This window comes from Brassica napus, chromosome A6, assembly GCF_020379485.1.
Source record: "Brassica napus cultivar Da-Ae chromosome A6, Da-Ae, whole genome shotgun sequence".
Taxonomy (NCBI): domain Eukaryota; kingdom Viridiplantae; phylum Streptophyta; class Magnoliopsida; order Brassicales; family Brassicaceae; genus Brassica; species Brassica napus.
Genome location: NC_063439.1, coordinates 16,688,685 through 16,704,282, shown reverse-complemented (window position 1 = coordinate 16,704,282; position 15,598 = coordinate 16,688,685). Strand labels below are relative to the sequence as shown.

The window sequence follows — 15,598 nt, the reverse complement described above, 5'->3', positions numbered from 1 at the left end:
CATATCAAATAGAAATTTTTTTTTGATTTATAAAATTTATTTATATGTTCGCACTAATTTAATTATATAAGTAGTAGATAATGACTTTTTTAATTATTTAATATATATTTATTATTTCATAATATGATATAAACATATAATATATAAAATAATTTATATATATATATAATGTTTATTCCGCGTAAGACGCGGATCTTAACCTAGTAAAAGACTAAAAGAAAAGGAAGCTTCGTATCTAACTAACCATTTCTTGTTCTCAAAAATAAAAAGATTAACCGTTTCCTAACTTATTTTATGTCTCCTGTTCTCATGCAGGTGAATTAATGGTAATAACAATCATGTAAGCAAGTATCAATCATCATTAAGCAAATCCTTCCTCCCTCTGGAGAGAAAAGAAAAATATAAAATACTTTAAAGGAGAAATGAAAGATGATTGAAAATAGGGTTCAAATGTATCCCAAAAGAGAGAGAAGAACAATGATGAAAGAGTATCAAGAGAGGTATCTGAAGAAGAGATAAAACCAAACAACAACATAGAGTTTTTCATAATCTTTTTGTCTTTTCAGTTTATCACGTAGTAAACCTGTTCTTTTGTGGCTGAGTTTTCATTTCATTTCCAGAGTCTTAATCAGCTGCTGACGACATCTCTCAGCGGCTGGGTCCTCCTTGAAAGAAAAAACAAACAAACAGACAAAAACACTCCAAGTCTTGATTATTGTTGCATCAACCAAACCCATGCAGAGCTAAAAACAGTAATGGGAAGGTTTCAATCTTACAGCTAGTAAACAAGCAAAAGTGCCGTTGAACAGCATGGCAGGAAGGTAACGCCTTAGCCCCCTTCGAGTCCTAATACATTAACAGAATATCAAGTTTGCTTGAGAAACCAATAATTCAAAAAGATAAAAAGGTGTAAAGCAAAAAAAACCTGGGTTTGTAGGAAAGATTGGTGTAGCAACCAACAAGAAGATTGAACAAGCTGGGACAAGGTGTGCCCATGGCGGTAAGATACACAAGCAGCTTTTTCAGGAGACCGTCTATGAAGAAAAAACGATCAGGCAAGACGCAGCAGTACTGAAGCCCCTCACCAGTGGACATAATCTTGTTAATTATGAATACAGCAATCTGAAGAAGTGTTAGTTCAAAATTGATGTAGAAAGATATTTGGATATACTCCAAATATATTAATTATCTAGATTATTATTTATTCTGGTTTTTATCTTAATTAGTTATAATTATCCTAAACATTTTTAATAGGTTTAAAGTTATTTGGATTTTATATATATAGACTTCTGATGCCTAGAATTGTAGACAGTTTATTGATTGATTTATAAAAGAGAAGTACGAAATCCTTTATTTCCTTTGTATGGCTAGAACTTGAGAGTTCTCAACGAATCAAGAAGACATTGATTCTTAGGTATTCTTAGACTAAATAAAAATCTTTGTAGTTATTGTAGCTTCCGCTACATCAAAAAATTTGATGCTTTCCTTCTTGTCTAATTTATAGTAGGAGAAGGGAACTTACAGTTTTTGATTCTGTTGAGCCAATCTCGATGGCTTTTGTGCAGTGTTGTAAACAACTTGTGTTCACAAGGTAACGAACAACAGCTGTGTCTGCAGGCTGTAAGAAAAGTGGGATGTTCTAAGTAAATTCAAAACCTTTTGTGACAAAAATATTTGTTTTTTAAGTAGGATGGTTTAGAATATCAGATATGTATGTACCAGCTTCAACATATGAGCAATAACACCTAATGCACCAAGCCTAAGGCATTCAAGAGGCTTATCGGTGAGATTAATGTCCATCAAAGGATAGAAATAGGTTGGCATATCAGCTTCAACAACCAACATAAGATAATATATTTCTTGGAGAATTTTCATGTTTACGACTTTTTTGATACCATTATTCATGTTTACCACTATAAAAGAGATTTTTTCAAAAATATATTATTCATTAAGTGAAAAGACTCTTATACCATTGTTATATATATATATAAATATATATAATAAATAGCTTTTTAAATAAAAAATATATAAAAATAAAAAATAATATTTTTTATGTTTTTGAATTGTACTTTTTAAATTCGAACTTTTTTATAAATTTTTTGGAATTTTTTTTTCAGAATTTTTTTTGACAATCGAACATTATTTTTGAAACTATTTTTTAAAAAAATTATATTTTTTAAGTATTTATTTATATATTTATTAGAATCCTAAATTTCACATTCCAGAAACCCTACTCCACTCCTCAAATCTAAATATTAAATATAGATTAGTTAACTCTAGGGTTATAAATGTCGTTTACCCTTCATTAAAAGTGAGGGTAAAAATGGTTAGTGTAAACATGAAAAGTGGTACTATAAATGTAATATTTTTGGCAATATCCCATGTTTTTTAGACAGTGTAACAGCATCTCCTTGATATATAATCAATATTATTTATTTATTGCAATATTTACATAATAAAACTAAATCACTTATCAAAAATATATTAAAAATTTTCATGTTTTTTTTAAGTTTCTCAAACAAGAGACGGTTTTCTTTCTTTTCCATTTTTTCTTTTTCTTTTAGTTGGTGACATATTATATGAAAAACCATCAATGAATATGCTCTAGTATGATATAAAATAATATAGCAAATAAAAAGAGAATTTTTGTTGCAATGAAAGGGGAAAACGTACCCTTAAGAAACCGGTTTCTTGTCTCCGGGTAATGAGTTATGCACTACAACAGGAAAAATAAGATAACATCACAGAGCCAATTAAGGCTTAGGTATTAAATGGTTCTTAAATGAAGAAAGCACAAAAATGTGAGACTAAACAAAAGCAAAATGTTGTACACTCGAAGGTGCATCATATCCCGTTCTGTGAGTAAACTAGACGTGAGGTGTGCGGGTAGATTTTCAAGATCTGCTGCATAAATTGAACGAAATCCAAAGTGAGTATGACAAAGAGAGGGGGCTACAACGAGAGATGGATAGATCTTGAAAGTTTAATCAATCTAATATGTTTTAAAATGCCAAAACATATCAGCATTAGTCATATGTGAAATCAAATTAGTTGGTACTGAACCTGCAGCATCATGGCCATTGTACAACGAGATTTCCATAAAAGCCGAGGCAATATCTCCAACTTTTTCCTATGCTGCCATAGAGAAAAGGTAGATAGTGACAGTATAAGTTTCTGACATTCCAAAAACATTATAAATCGTTCTCACCTACTAATATATAAGTTTGTGACGTTTCATAATTAAAAGATAAAAAGAAAGTGGTAGTCATGGTCAATTCAGTCTAAGACCTTAGATGTTTTGGATTATTACGAAGATTATCTTTTTAAAATTTAAGTAATCCAAAAGTAAAGAAGAAGATTTTATATGAAAAATCTATAGTCATACATACGCAAAACATATGTGCTTTTAGATTTGATTTCCTAGTTTTCATTGTTTTAACTATTTACCTATTTGGATTAATCAGACAATCTAGTGAAAAAAACTAACTTTTGAGTAAAATAATTTTCACCAATGGACAATAAAGGCATAGTCTAATGATGCATATCGAAAGAGATAGTAAATGAACGGACCAGAAAACAGAAGATAAAGAAAAAGTCAAATTTTAAAATTTTAAAATTTCCAAATTTCCAAATTATGAAATTCTATTTTTACATATATGTGAATCTTACCGAAATATATTTCTATACTTGCATTTGCTACAAATATGTTTGGCAATTATTTTTACCTACCGTTAATTTGGAAAAAGAAATTGCATACCATTTATTTGAAGATAAAACTTATAATACATCAAGTGGGTACTCAATCCATATAAACAAATCAAAACTTAGAACTGTATGAGGTGGTTAGTGTCACACACATATAATCTTGTTTTCAGTAATATCCTTATGATCATTCAATTAAATGGGTAGGACACTGACATAATTTTGTTAACCTAGGCAGCAAGTAACAAAAGAGATTTCAAGATTTTACCCAACTGAACATAATTACAGTCCTTCACAAGAAATTAAGAAGTCTATCAGACTTAAAAACATAAAGCATGTTAACTGATGCAAATAAACATATAATAAATAGATAAGTTAATAAACTAAAATCATATAATAGAGAAAACATGGGAAATATTATCTTTAGCGCTTACAGTGCTGAGATTCTGCAGCGTGGAATCGAAGGTGGATGGGATTGTATTATGAAGATCATCGACCCTCTTGATAATCATTCTTAAGTCCGGTGAAGGTAGGACAATGGAGGCTGAATCAGAAGGAAATTCACTATGAATCTAGTGTAGTCTTCGTAAAGTGAATCTGGTAGATTCGCCATTTTCAGGTACGAGGTCGTCAGAAGAAATTCTCTAGCCAATTTTTGTTTTGTCTCTCTGAGAGTATCAATTCAGCTCCAAGTATTGATACAGTTGATGAGTGGGAGAAGAACTTATATAGAGGCTAAGATGCATGCATACTTCAAATATGTAATTGACCAAATTCTCTCTAATAATTTTTTGGTTAAGTATTAAAATATAATTGAATAATAAATATTGTCAAAGCAGGAAAATAATAATACTTTCAGAAAAAAATGTGATGTTATCTACAGACCAGAGATTCTAGAAAACATATTTACCGGATGCACTTTAATTAGATTTTTCCCGCACTATAAAGAGAAAAATTGTTTTGACAAAAAATAATCTATTCAAATCTGTTTTCTATTGGTCAAAATTTTTTAAAATATTTTTTATTATAAAAATGAAATAATCCATTTTTGATACTCTTGTGTTTTTTTCAGAGAACAAAATAATATATATAAGAATTATCTTTTTATTTTAAAATATTTTTTGGATAATTCTTATAATTATTAATTTTAACAACTTATCTAATCAGAAAATTAAAATTTGTTTCCTTATTTTGTGGCTAATTTTTTTATTAAGGGTATAAACGATATTAATCACTCTAACTTTTAATGTGAGAGCTTGAATGCGAAAATTCACTATGCAAATAATACTATAGATAGATATTTATGTTAAAAATTTAATCTTAATATTTATTAGATCTCTTTCGATTTCAATTTCTGTTTTCTGGTGGTTTGATTTCAAAAATTTATGTTCTTATGGGTTTAATTTCGGAATCTCTCTTTGCTGGGTTTTATTACATGTTCCTATAATCATACCTAAGGTTTTCTTTTTGGAGGAAACAGTCATGAAGCTTATCTATCATGGGTTGAACCATATACATTTTTTCATTCTCCATAATCAAGTACCTTCCTGGAAAAAGCTATCCTTTGCTATTAGTTTTCTAAGAGGTGAGGCTAGAGCATGGTGGAAAGTAGAGGAAGAAGCACGCTGGTATGATGAAGAACCGATCTACACTTGGAAGGAGCTCAAAGCCCAACTATCAGTGGGAAGAGACTGAATTCAATTTTGGCTTGGGAGAGTCTAATTTGCAATACCCACCACAAGAGGTTCCCTTGTCCATCGTTTCAGCTGAACAATAAGGAGAAACACAAGTTTTGTTTGTACATGTACCTGACCAGACAGTGAAAGGAATACCAGATCAGTCATCTACATCTTTTGAAGTAGAGTATGCTTTGGTTGATCAAGGTGAAAGTGTTAAAACACTAACTTGTGAAACTTTTATCAGACATTTGCTATACTGTCAGTTCAACTTTGTGGAGTACTTGAGGGCTGTTAGAGGATTGCAGCAGGTTGTTTTTGAACCAGTAGGAATCTCGTGTGTGTTTGAAAGGAATAACAATATTTCGGGTCTGAAAACAGATTCATTCAAGCTTATCTTGGGAGGTTCATTCACTCTTGAAGATCAGAATGGGAGGAAAAATCTGCTTGAGGGGAAAGAGACCAGATGCAGTGACAAGAGAGGAGATACAGTAGGCAACATGTTCTTGTCCAGTTCCATATCTGATCAGAACATGATGAGAAGAGCAAAGCATGATCTTCTTGTGGTCAAAGAGAATCCAAAGCTGGAAAATGAGTATGGGGGGATCAATGCACTCGTCCAGCTAACCTGAGATTAACTGTCACTTTATGAGGAGATATGGTCAAGGTAGTTTGAGAAACCACATAAGTATTCTCCTACTCAATTTTAGGAAATATTTGTTTCGTAAAATTGTTTTCTTTCGTTTTACAAAAGTTTTTCTGTAAACATTTTCTGGAATCAGTTTCACAGAAGATTGTTTTGTCATTTTTTATTTCCTAAAAACCTTATGAAATAACATTTTCCGGATAATTCTTGTTCGGACACACATCTTTCTATTTCCTTTTCCGGAAAAAATATACGATACTTTTATGTATTTTTGTTAAGGTTGCACACCGTATTCATAATCCTCTTGATATTTCCGGCTCATTGTTGTAAGTGATACAATTCTTGGGTGATTTTACCCGTTGATATCGATAGGACGGATTTTGACTCCAACATTTAGATGTCCAGCTCGTTGGAATTGCATGTAATTCTGGAGATAAAAACAATTTTTTAAGTGGGATCAGTGGTTAAGTGTCTCCCTTCCAATCCTGAGCATTTTTAGGCGAAGCGAGTGTTGGGTGGCATACTTTTAACCTTCTTATAAAAAAATGGGTGTTCGCTTCATTATAATTTGCTTGCTCATCATCTCTCAAAATTTTTTTTAAAGTAGAATCATTTGCTTTTTCTCTCAACAAAATACTTGTTGTGATGTCGTCAAGCAATTTGGATGCTCTCCTTCCTTTGTGAGCACAAAGGTGAGTTTCTTAGTTCTGAGAGGTCTGACTAGGACTTCCAAGAACAGGTTTTTGGCACTCAGAAATACTTTATATGATCGCACCAATACACCCCCCCCCCCCCCCCCCCCCCCCCCCCCCCCCTCCTGGCTACTTCACATTGTTAAGCTTACCTCTCTTCTAGCTTCTGTTGGTTCCAGATCCTGTCTTTAATCATCCTATACCTTCATGAACAAGGATTGGCATTCGGCCAATTAACTCATCGTGGGCTGTGCCACTTGGTTAGGATCATGGTTCGTTGTTATGAGTGTAATGTCGAGCTGGGCGTGTATCATTTAAACAATCTCCTAAATATTATTTATTAGATCTCTTTCAATTTCAATTTCTGTTTTCTGGTGGTTTGATTTCAAAAATTTATGTTCTTATGGGTTTAATTTTGGAATCTCTCTTTGCTGGGTTTTATTACATGTTCCTATAATCATACCTAAGGTTTTCTTTTTGGAGGAAACAGTCATGAAGCTTATCTATCATGGGTTGAACCATATACATTTTTTCATTCTCCATAATCAAGTACCTTCCTGGAAAAAGCTATCCTTTGCTATTAGTCTTCTAAGAGGTGAGGCTAGAGCATGGTGGAAAGTAGAGGAAGAAGCACGCTGGTACGATGAAGAACCGATCTACACTTGGAAGGAGCTCAAAGCCCAACTATCAGTGGGAAGAGACTGAATTCAATTTTGGCTTGGGAGAGTCTAATTTGCAATACCCACCACAAGAGGTTCCCTTGTCCATGGTTTCAGCTGAACAATAAGGAGAAACACAAGTTTTGTTTGTACATGTACCTGACCAGACAGTGAAAGAAGGAGTACCAGATATCGCGAAAATAAGTAACCTTCTAATACCTGTTTACTTCAATGGCGTAGTGTCATCGTAGGACTCTTCATACTAAAATTTCACCTCCTTAGTTTTACCAGCATGTACATATAGAACAATAGGTGTATAAACATAGCACCAATACTAATACACTGATCAATGTTGTAGTAAGCGTGACAACAACAGTACTCAGATTTAATAGGAATGTCAAACAACAGAATGTTGTCAAAAGTCTCTAAAACACCATCAATATCTCAGTTTGTGTATTCCTTGATGCCGGTGAAAAAGAAAACAGAGCTCCACCTTCATTTCTTAGCCTGTTACATGTTAGAATCAGTATATGAGTTCTCTGTTGGAAACTTTAGGTTTCCACGTGACCAGTTAAAAAAATATGTCCACTAGTTATGAAGGTTCCTGAATCCTAAACTATTGGAAACTATAGTCCCTCACAAAGATTTGAGTTTGGTTTGGTGCAACTTTAAGAACACAGTCGGGTATCTGGTACCTTAAGGCGAGAAGAACAGCGAGTGGAAGACGTGGGTGCAGGAGATTGGAGTGGAGAATTGCTAGATCGCTTCTGTCGCCGATTCACTTGAACCTTAGATACCTTGTTCTCTGGAGTTAACATGCTTGTATCAGTAGTAATTGACATAGCTGGAGCTGAAGCATATATGATGGAAGTTTCCTGTGGCAGATTTTCTGAGTGTGCTGGTAGTTCTGAGAAGTCAAATTATACAAAAAAAAAACACAAGTCTTGTTCAAATCCAAAAATACATATACTGAAAACTAGATGTCTCGTTTTTAGAGATACAAAGGTCTAAAGATAAAGAGTGGGAGTCAGTGTAGATACCAGATAAGGTAGGTTTCTGAAACTTATCCCTCATCAGACGAACAAATCCGAAAAGGTCATTGGTTGTATTCAATTCTTGGACCATCTCATCCATGTCATCTAATTGTGGGTTGCAATCCAATACTGATGATCATGTAAGCCAAATATTGTACACAGTGCTTGTTACTAGACTCTTTGTAATCAGTAAATGTAGTTGATAGTTGTTTCAGTAAAGAGACTCACGTGTGTAGATGTCATTTCCATAGTGAACTGTGAATGAAAACTCGTGTGTGGGCCTTTTCGCATCAATGTTGGTGAATGTGAACTTAACTCCTGCAAAGAGAAGTAAAACAAGAAGATCCTCCAAGGTCAAACATGAATAACAAAGAAGTATAAGTGTTCAAAACTTGTCTCATTACCATGTCCAGCTTCAACATGAAAGCCAAGAGCGTGATTATACCAAGAGATGGCTTCATCAATATTGGATTTGTTTCCCGTGAGTTTACTACCAGCATTGTCCTTGGATACTGATAAGCCTTCATTGGTTGGATGAAAGAAGTAGAAATTGAAGTTAGATTGGTCAATTCAGTGGTCTCTAACTTAGAAAATTGAAACAAGCTGAGTCACACTTACCTTGCAAACGGTGGGAGATAGTTTTGGAATGCTCTTCCTTGTTTGACTTGTGTAACTGCAGACTTCTTTTAAGAAGTTGGATTCGAGATTGTGTTGCAGAAATGGAGTCCCTTAAACCCATTTGCTTTGCCTCTTTACGGGTTTTCACTAAAAACATTTAAAAAAAAAGATGTAAATATTCAAAAAAATAAAAGCTTTCAAAGTTTGAAACTTTAATTATACCTCCCAACACTTTAACGAGCTCAGCCTCTGCTTCTCTCAGATCCGCTTTCACATTCGCTAGTTCCACTACAAAATCAAAGCCATAAACCCTAATAATAGTTTCACGATTGAATTACAGTTATGCGACCCAAACCTTGGCTCTGTGCAGTAGCTTTAGCTCGGTCAAGTACGGACTCCATAGATCTCTGGAAGGGTGAAGCGATGAAGGAATCGATTTGAAGCCGCTGTTCCTCGATATCTTTCTCACACAGGATTCCCAGAGACGCCATACTGTTCTTCGTTGTATCTCCGCTTATCTCTTCCATCTTCTTAGCCCCCCGCCCAACCTTTGATTCGAGTTTCGAAAAGCTTCGCAATGCTTTTTCCTCGTTTGTTTTTTCCTATGTTCAGATATATTGGGCTAAATGTCTAATTCTAAGCTAGGCCAGGCCCAATCCAGGTTTCTGTTTTTTTCTTCTTTCGGTGTCAATTCCCCACAGAGCATCTCCAAACAATCAATAATTTTTTGCTCTTCAAAAATAAACTTCAATTAAAGAATGAAACTCTATACTTAAAGTTTTACTATTCAAAATTTCAAATTTGAAGTTTCATATTTTTATTTGCATTTTGGTTCATAAAATCACACATCACCTTTATGATTCATAAATATTTTCCCGTTTATTGTTTTAATACTTAAAAAAGTTATATCTCATAAATATTTTACATTTTGTTTAACTTTTACACATAAAATTTAATAAAACTTTAAAATAAGATTTAAAATATTTTAAGCTAGATTTGGACAACAATAATATACAAAAAAAATACTTAACAAAAATATTTTTAAAAATTACATGATGACATAATTATTACACAAATTTAAATATTACAACAACACCAATAGTCAGGTAAGTTTGATCCAGAACCTTCAACATTTCCAAATATTGTCCAAATTTTTTTGTGTAACTGAAGATGGTTGTTGTTGTTGCTTTTGATGTCTTTTTCGTACAATTCTTTCTTGTTCATATCGAATATATTCACGAGTTTAATATCAAAGAAATTAGTCATTTAGCAATATTTTGTGTTTCTCTTTTACTTTCTTATTCCGATCTAATGTATTTACAAGTATCAATATTACCCTATTTCAACAACTTTTAGCTCGTAATCTACAACGTAAAAATGAGGAGATCCATTTTTACTTCGAAATGCACTAATAGATCATATATGCATTACGTAAATTGTTTTATGAAACAATATGGTCTTTTTTTGAAGTTTAATATTAATTAAGTTATTTTTATTTAAAATTTTATATTTTAACAAAATATTTTATTAATTAATATTGTGTAATGTGTTTATATATGTGCTAGTTATTTACAAGAATTCAAATTAGTTATGACAAATATAAAGACCATATTATAAAATATAAATAGTTTTTAAGTTCAGTTTGAAGTTTTATTTTTGGAGAATAACACCTTTAAACTTCAAATATAGAGTTTTGGAAACTTCAAAATAGAGTTTTCTTTTTGGAGATGCTCTTAATAGTTATTTTTAAGTTTTTACCTCAAAACTAGTCCCCTAAATTAAAATTCAGAATAATATCTTTCAATAGATCAAAAGACTATAGCTCCCACTCCTAATAAAGCTAATAAAACAAAAACAAAAAACTGGCCAACGACAAGAGAACACGTCGCCGCTATCGAAGATGTTGGAGACAATATCATGGCAAACCTTCACCGTTTCATTCTTGATAGTCAAAATCGGAATTGATATTGAAATTGAAATTATGGATTTTGGTTGAAAATTTGGGCGTTTTCTCTTCTTTGTTTCGTGAAAAAAACTTACTTCTTGTTCTTCTACCGAAATTGTGACTTTGATTTTTGGAAATCAGTTTTGAAGCATCTACAAAAAGTTGGTGGTTCTCAGTGTTTCATGAAACATCTACAAATCTGGTGACCTTTGATTTTTGGTAAGCAATTTTGACTCTCGATTTCACTTATCAGAAAACTCAAGAAGAGCTATGTGTCTTTTTCTTGGTCATCTATGTGTTGTCTGGGTTGGTGTATTCATTTCCTGGTTCACGTTTACTTTTTCTAAAATCATCTGCATCCAGTTATACATCAGGTTTAACAAGTGTTCATTCATACACACATGATATATCAGTAAGTTAGTTAGTGACTAGTATCAGTGTAATAGTAAATGCATCATGTGTATGGTGGTGTTTGAGTATACTTGATATGTTTGACGTGGGAGAGTAGTAGTGGATGATGTAGGATTCATCTCTAAGTTTCTTGTTTGTCATACTTACTTTGTTCACTCTTATTTTGATATGTAATTTTGTTTAATTGGTGGTTAAATCGTTTTGTTTGTGAACTTTTTGATTTTATATAGTTCATCATAAGTTTCATTTCTTATTGAAAGATTTTTTTTAACTCATTAGGATTCACATATTACTCATGCAACTATGTTGTGTCGATTTTAGGAAGAATTTATTATAGTTTTGGAAAGTCTTCCAGAAACTTTGGAAAAGTCACGATTTTAAGAAGAGTTTGTAAACATTTAGGAAAGCCTTCCAGATTATCCAATATTAAACAAGAAACTAGATTTTGACCCGCGCTTGGAAAGCGCGGGGTTGTTGGATTATATTATAATACAAAGTTTTATTATATCGAAAAACATAATTTTTAACAGCTATATAATCTACAAATTAGTTTATTTGAGATTTTATATGTACACTTTTACGTAAGTTTCTTTTCGACATGAGAATTATATCCGGATCAAAAAAATAAACCGAACCGACCCAAAATTATAAGTTTAGTTCAGGTCCAAAGAAGATAACCTATTGGGTTTTTTTGACCCGCAGGTCTTTGTTTGAGTCCGGGTCCTACCCTAGACCAGATCATAAATATGTGTTTATTAGGTATATTTGGATATTTCGAATATGTTTCTGGTATTATGGATATTGTTTTTAAGTTTTTGGTTTACGATTACAGTTTTGATTTCAGGTAAATTTTTCAAATTAAAAAAAAATTGGGTATTTGGATAAAATTTTGGGTATTTTTTCAGTTCATTGTGTCAGATTTTGAATAAGATTTTAAAATTTTAGGTATTTGAATTTTTTTGGTATTTGTTTGGAGTTTCAAATACTTTTTGTGTTTCGGATATTTTTCAGATTTTTCATATATTTCAAATTCTTTTAGGATCTTAAATACCCGAACAGATGTGGACCCATTACGTCCATATCAGGTCCAACAACCTTTTGATATAGATTTTTAACGTTATTGTACAAAAACATGGTTGATGAAATATTTTTCTGAGTAAAGGTATCATAAGAAATAATATTAAGATCTGTTAAAAATATTTAAAATATTGAATGTTTAGAATGATTAATGTATTATCAGAAAAATAATAAATAGTTATACATAACTCCAACAACTTTTTTATATTAAATTTTTTTTTAAAACTCTTTCCTTTTTAATAGTATTGATTCGTTTTAAGTGAAAAGTATATAAAAGTATAATATCTAAACAAATAATTTTCAAAATCTTGAATAATCAATATTGATATCGTGAAGTCAGGTTAGCTTTAATAGAACTAATGAATTTCTTCATTTTTGTGAAGGTAACATGAATATTCAGAAAAATCATTTATAAATATGAAAATATTATCAAACTATAGAGGAAGTTTAGTATATGATATAAGATTTCAGTGGGAAAGTTTATATATGATATGATTACTTTATTATAAACGAAAGAGGAAGTTATAATGTACACATATATGTCTTGTAATTTATCTTGCTTTAAATCATATATTATATGATAAAAGTGATAATATAAAATATTAGTTTCAATGCTTTTATGATTAAAAGTCAAAATGATAAATATAGTAATAGTAATGATTAGGATTTAGGAATGAGATTTAAATAAATAAAAGAATTTACCAAATTATTGTTAGAGAAATATATGGTAACATATTGTTAGTATAAATTTAAGATAAGACCAAAAAATAATGAGTTAAGTGAAAGGGTCCAAACAACTTTTATATGTAGATTTTTTTAGACTTCTTCCCTTTTAATAGTATTGATAATATTTTTATACGCATGATAGGAATAGCGATGGGATAAGTTGAGGTAAGAAAAATGTTACTTTCAACATTGGTCTCTTTGTTGTCAAGACTCTCGAATGCCACTCACTGGGATTGAAGAACATGTTGAGTATTAATGATGAGTATGCGATGAACTTAATGAGAAAGCTATGTTTTGAGATCCTCAACCAGTTTATGGATAAAGATTTCAATGAACCTTAAAGAAAGTCAACATGTGACCTTCATTTTCTGTTTAGCTAAGACTTATGCTTTTGAACTTTTTTTCTATGAATGTTGACTTGGACTGAAATGTTCATAAGAAAATTGAAAGAGATGATGAAGACTTTTGTTTGCTTGGGTATATTGGTTATAAAACATTTTCAGATTTAAGATTAGTTTAGGAAAGCATGATATATATTCATGATGAGTTTACAAAACAAAAAAATAGGAAAAAATAACATAATCATTTTTGGATAGAATGTGATATATTCAGGAAGGATTTCGAAAACAGTATATGAGTCTTGACTTGTTAGACGATTCAGTCTAGTACTAAAACTTCCACTCTATAGCCCATTTCTTCATCCTCAACATTAACTCTCTTGCTCTTAAAATAGCCATTCACATTAATATTACCAGCTCCTCTCATAGTTGGTGAAAGTCATATATGTAAATGACTAAAATCTGGAATAGCATTCAAATGAATTGCAGGGATACCTTCATAAAGAAAAACTGAAAAATTCAAGTTGTTCTTAAAGGCTTAGTACATAATTAAGAAGATTATCATGAATAGTCTAAGAAAGAATAAAATTATGATGTACATGTTGTTTTCCCTGGACAATACGACCAACTCCTCTCGTTGTTCATGAAATTTCTATATGAACATGACTAAAATCTGGAATAGCATTCAAAAGAACTGAAAGAGTCTGTAAAATTTGAGTTATTTTGAAATAATTAGTACATATTTAGGAAATCTATCATGAAAAGTTTAAGAAAGAAAAAAATCATATAAAACTCACACAAAAGAGGTGTGAAATGATGTATTTGTTATTCTCCATGCACAGTATGACCATTAACCCTGTTGATTGGTAAGATCCCCATATGAATAAGATATATTTTTTGATAGAATTCACGAGAGCTGAAGAAGAACTTGCATCTGAAGTTGGCTTGTTACAACTAGATAAATCAGGAAAAACCTACAAATTTTGAATTGTTTTGGAAGGTTTAGTACAGAATTAGGAACGCTATCATGAATAGTCTGAGAAAGTATAAATTCATATCAAAGCGACATCTAGAAGCTCCGACGATTAAAAAACAAAGCTGACTTATTACATTATTACATATCATACTACTCCATGTTTGGTGCTATGGTATCAGGATTTTACTACAAAAGCACCTTTATTAGGAAGAACATGCAAAGTTCGAATTGGTTTGGATGGATTAGTACATATTTAGGAAAACTATCATGAACAATCTAAGAAAGAAAGAAATCATTAAAAAAACTCACACAAAAGAGGTATGAAATGACATATTTGTTGTTCTCCTTGCACAGTGTAACCATCTACTATGTTGGTTGGTGAAATCTTTATATGAATAAGAGAATTTTTTATAGAATTCACGAGAGCTGAAAAAGAACTTGCATTAGAAGTTGTTACAACTAGAAAAATCAGGAAGAACAAGCAAATTTTGAATTTTTTGGAAGGTTTAGTATACAAATAGGAAGGCTATCATGAATAGTCTGAGAAAGTAGAAATTCATACAAAAACCGCATTTAAAAGCTCTAAATGTTTAAAAAACAAAGTTGGCTTACTACATTAGTACATATCATACCACTCCATATTTGTGTGATATAGTATCAACATTTAACTACAAAAACAATTTCTTACGAAGAACATGAAAAATTCGAATTGTTTTGGAAAGATTAGTCTAAGAAAGAAGAAAATCATACAAAATCCCACACAAAAAGATGTGTGAAACCAAGGGGGACCCAGAAATTTGTTAAACATGGGGGCACAAAATGTCATAAACATAAAATATAAGGATATTTTTTATATTAAGTCTGTGGCACATAATTCAATAACAAGTTAAGTAAGAGTATTTACAAAAAATTTATACTATTACGTATTTTTTTTTAAAGAGTGGGGCACTTGCCACACCCTACACTTACATGGGTACGCCCATGTGTGAAACGACATATTTGTTGTTCTCCTTGCACAATATGATCATCTACCATGTTGGTTGGTGAAATCTCTATATGAATAAAAGATCATTTTTGATAAAATTCATGAGAGCTGAA

At 31.5% G+C, this 15,598-nt stretch overlaps 1 protein-coding gene and 1 pseudogene across 1 annotated transcript; both read right to left on the bottom strand.

Annotated features, from left to right (window-relative positions):
• Window positions 1-316: 316 nt before the first annotated feature.
• On the bottom strand, window positions 317-1,860 carry LOC106441769 (annotated as a pseudogene).
• Window positions 1,861-7,635: 5,775 nt separating this feature from the next.
• On the bottom strand, window positions 7,636-9,611 carry LOC111213974 (kinetochore protein SPC25 homolog). Its single transcript, XM_022715818.2, has 8 exons — window positions 9,383-9,611; window positions 9,250-9,315; window positions 9,028-9,174; window positions 8,814-8,930; window positions 8,638-8,727; window positions 8,416-8,538; window positions 8,071-8,282; window positions 7,636-7,882 (listed from the first exon to the last, which is right to left on the bottom strand). The coding sequence occupies exons 1-8, from the start codon at window positions 9,552-9,554 to the stop codon at window positions 7,871-7,873; spliced, it is 939 nt and encodes a 312-aa protein (XP_022571539.1). The 5' UTR covers window positions 9,555-9,611; the 3' UTR covers window positions 7,636-7,870.
• Window positions 9,612-15,598: the final 5,987 nt, after the last annotated feature.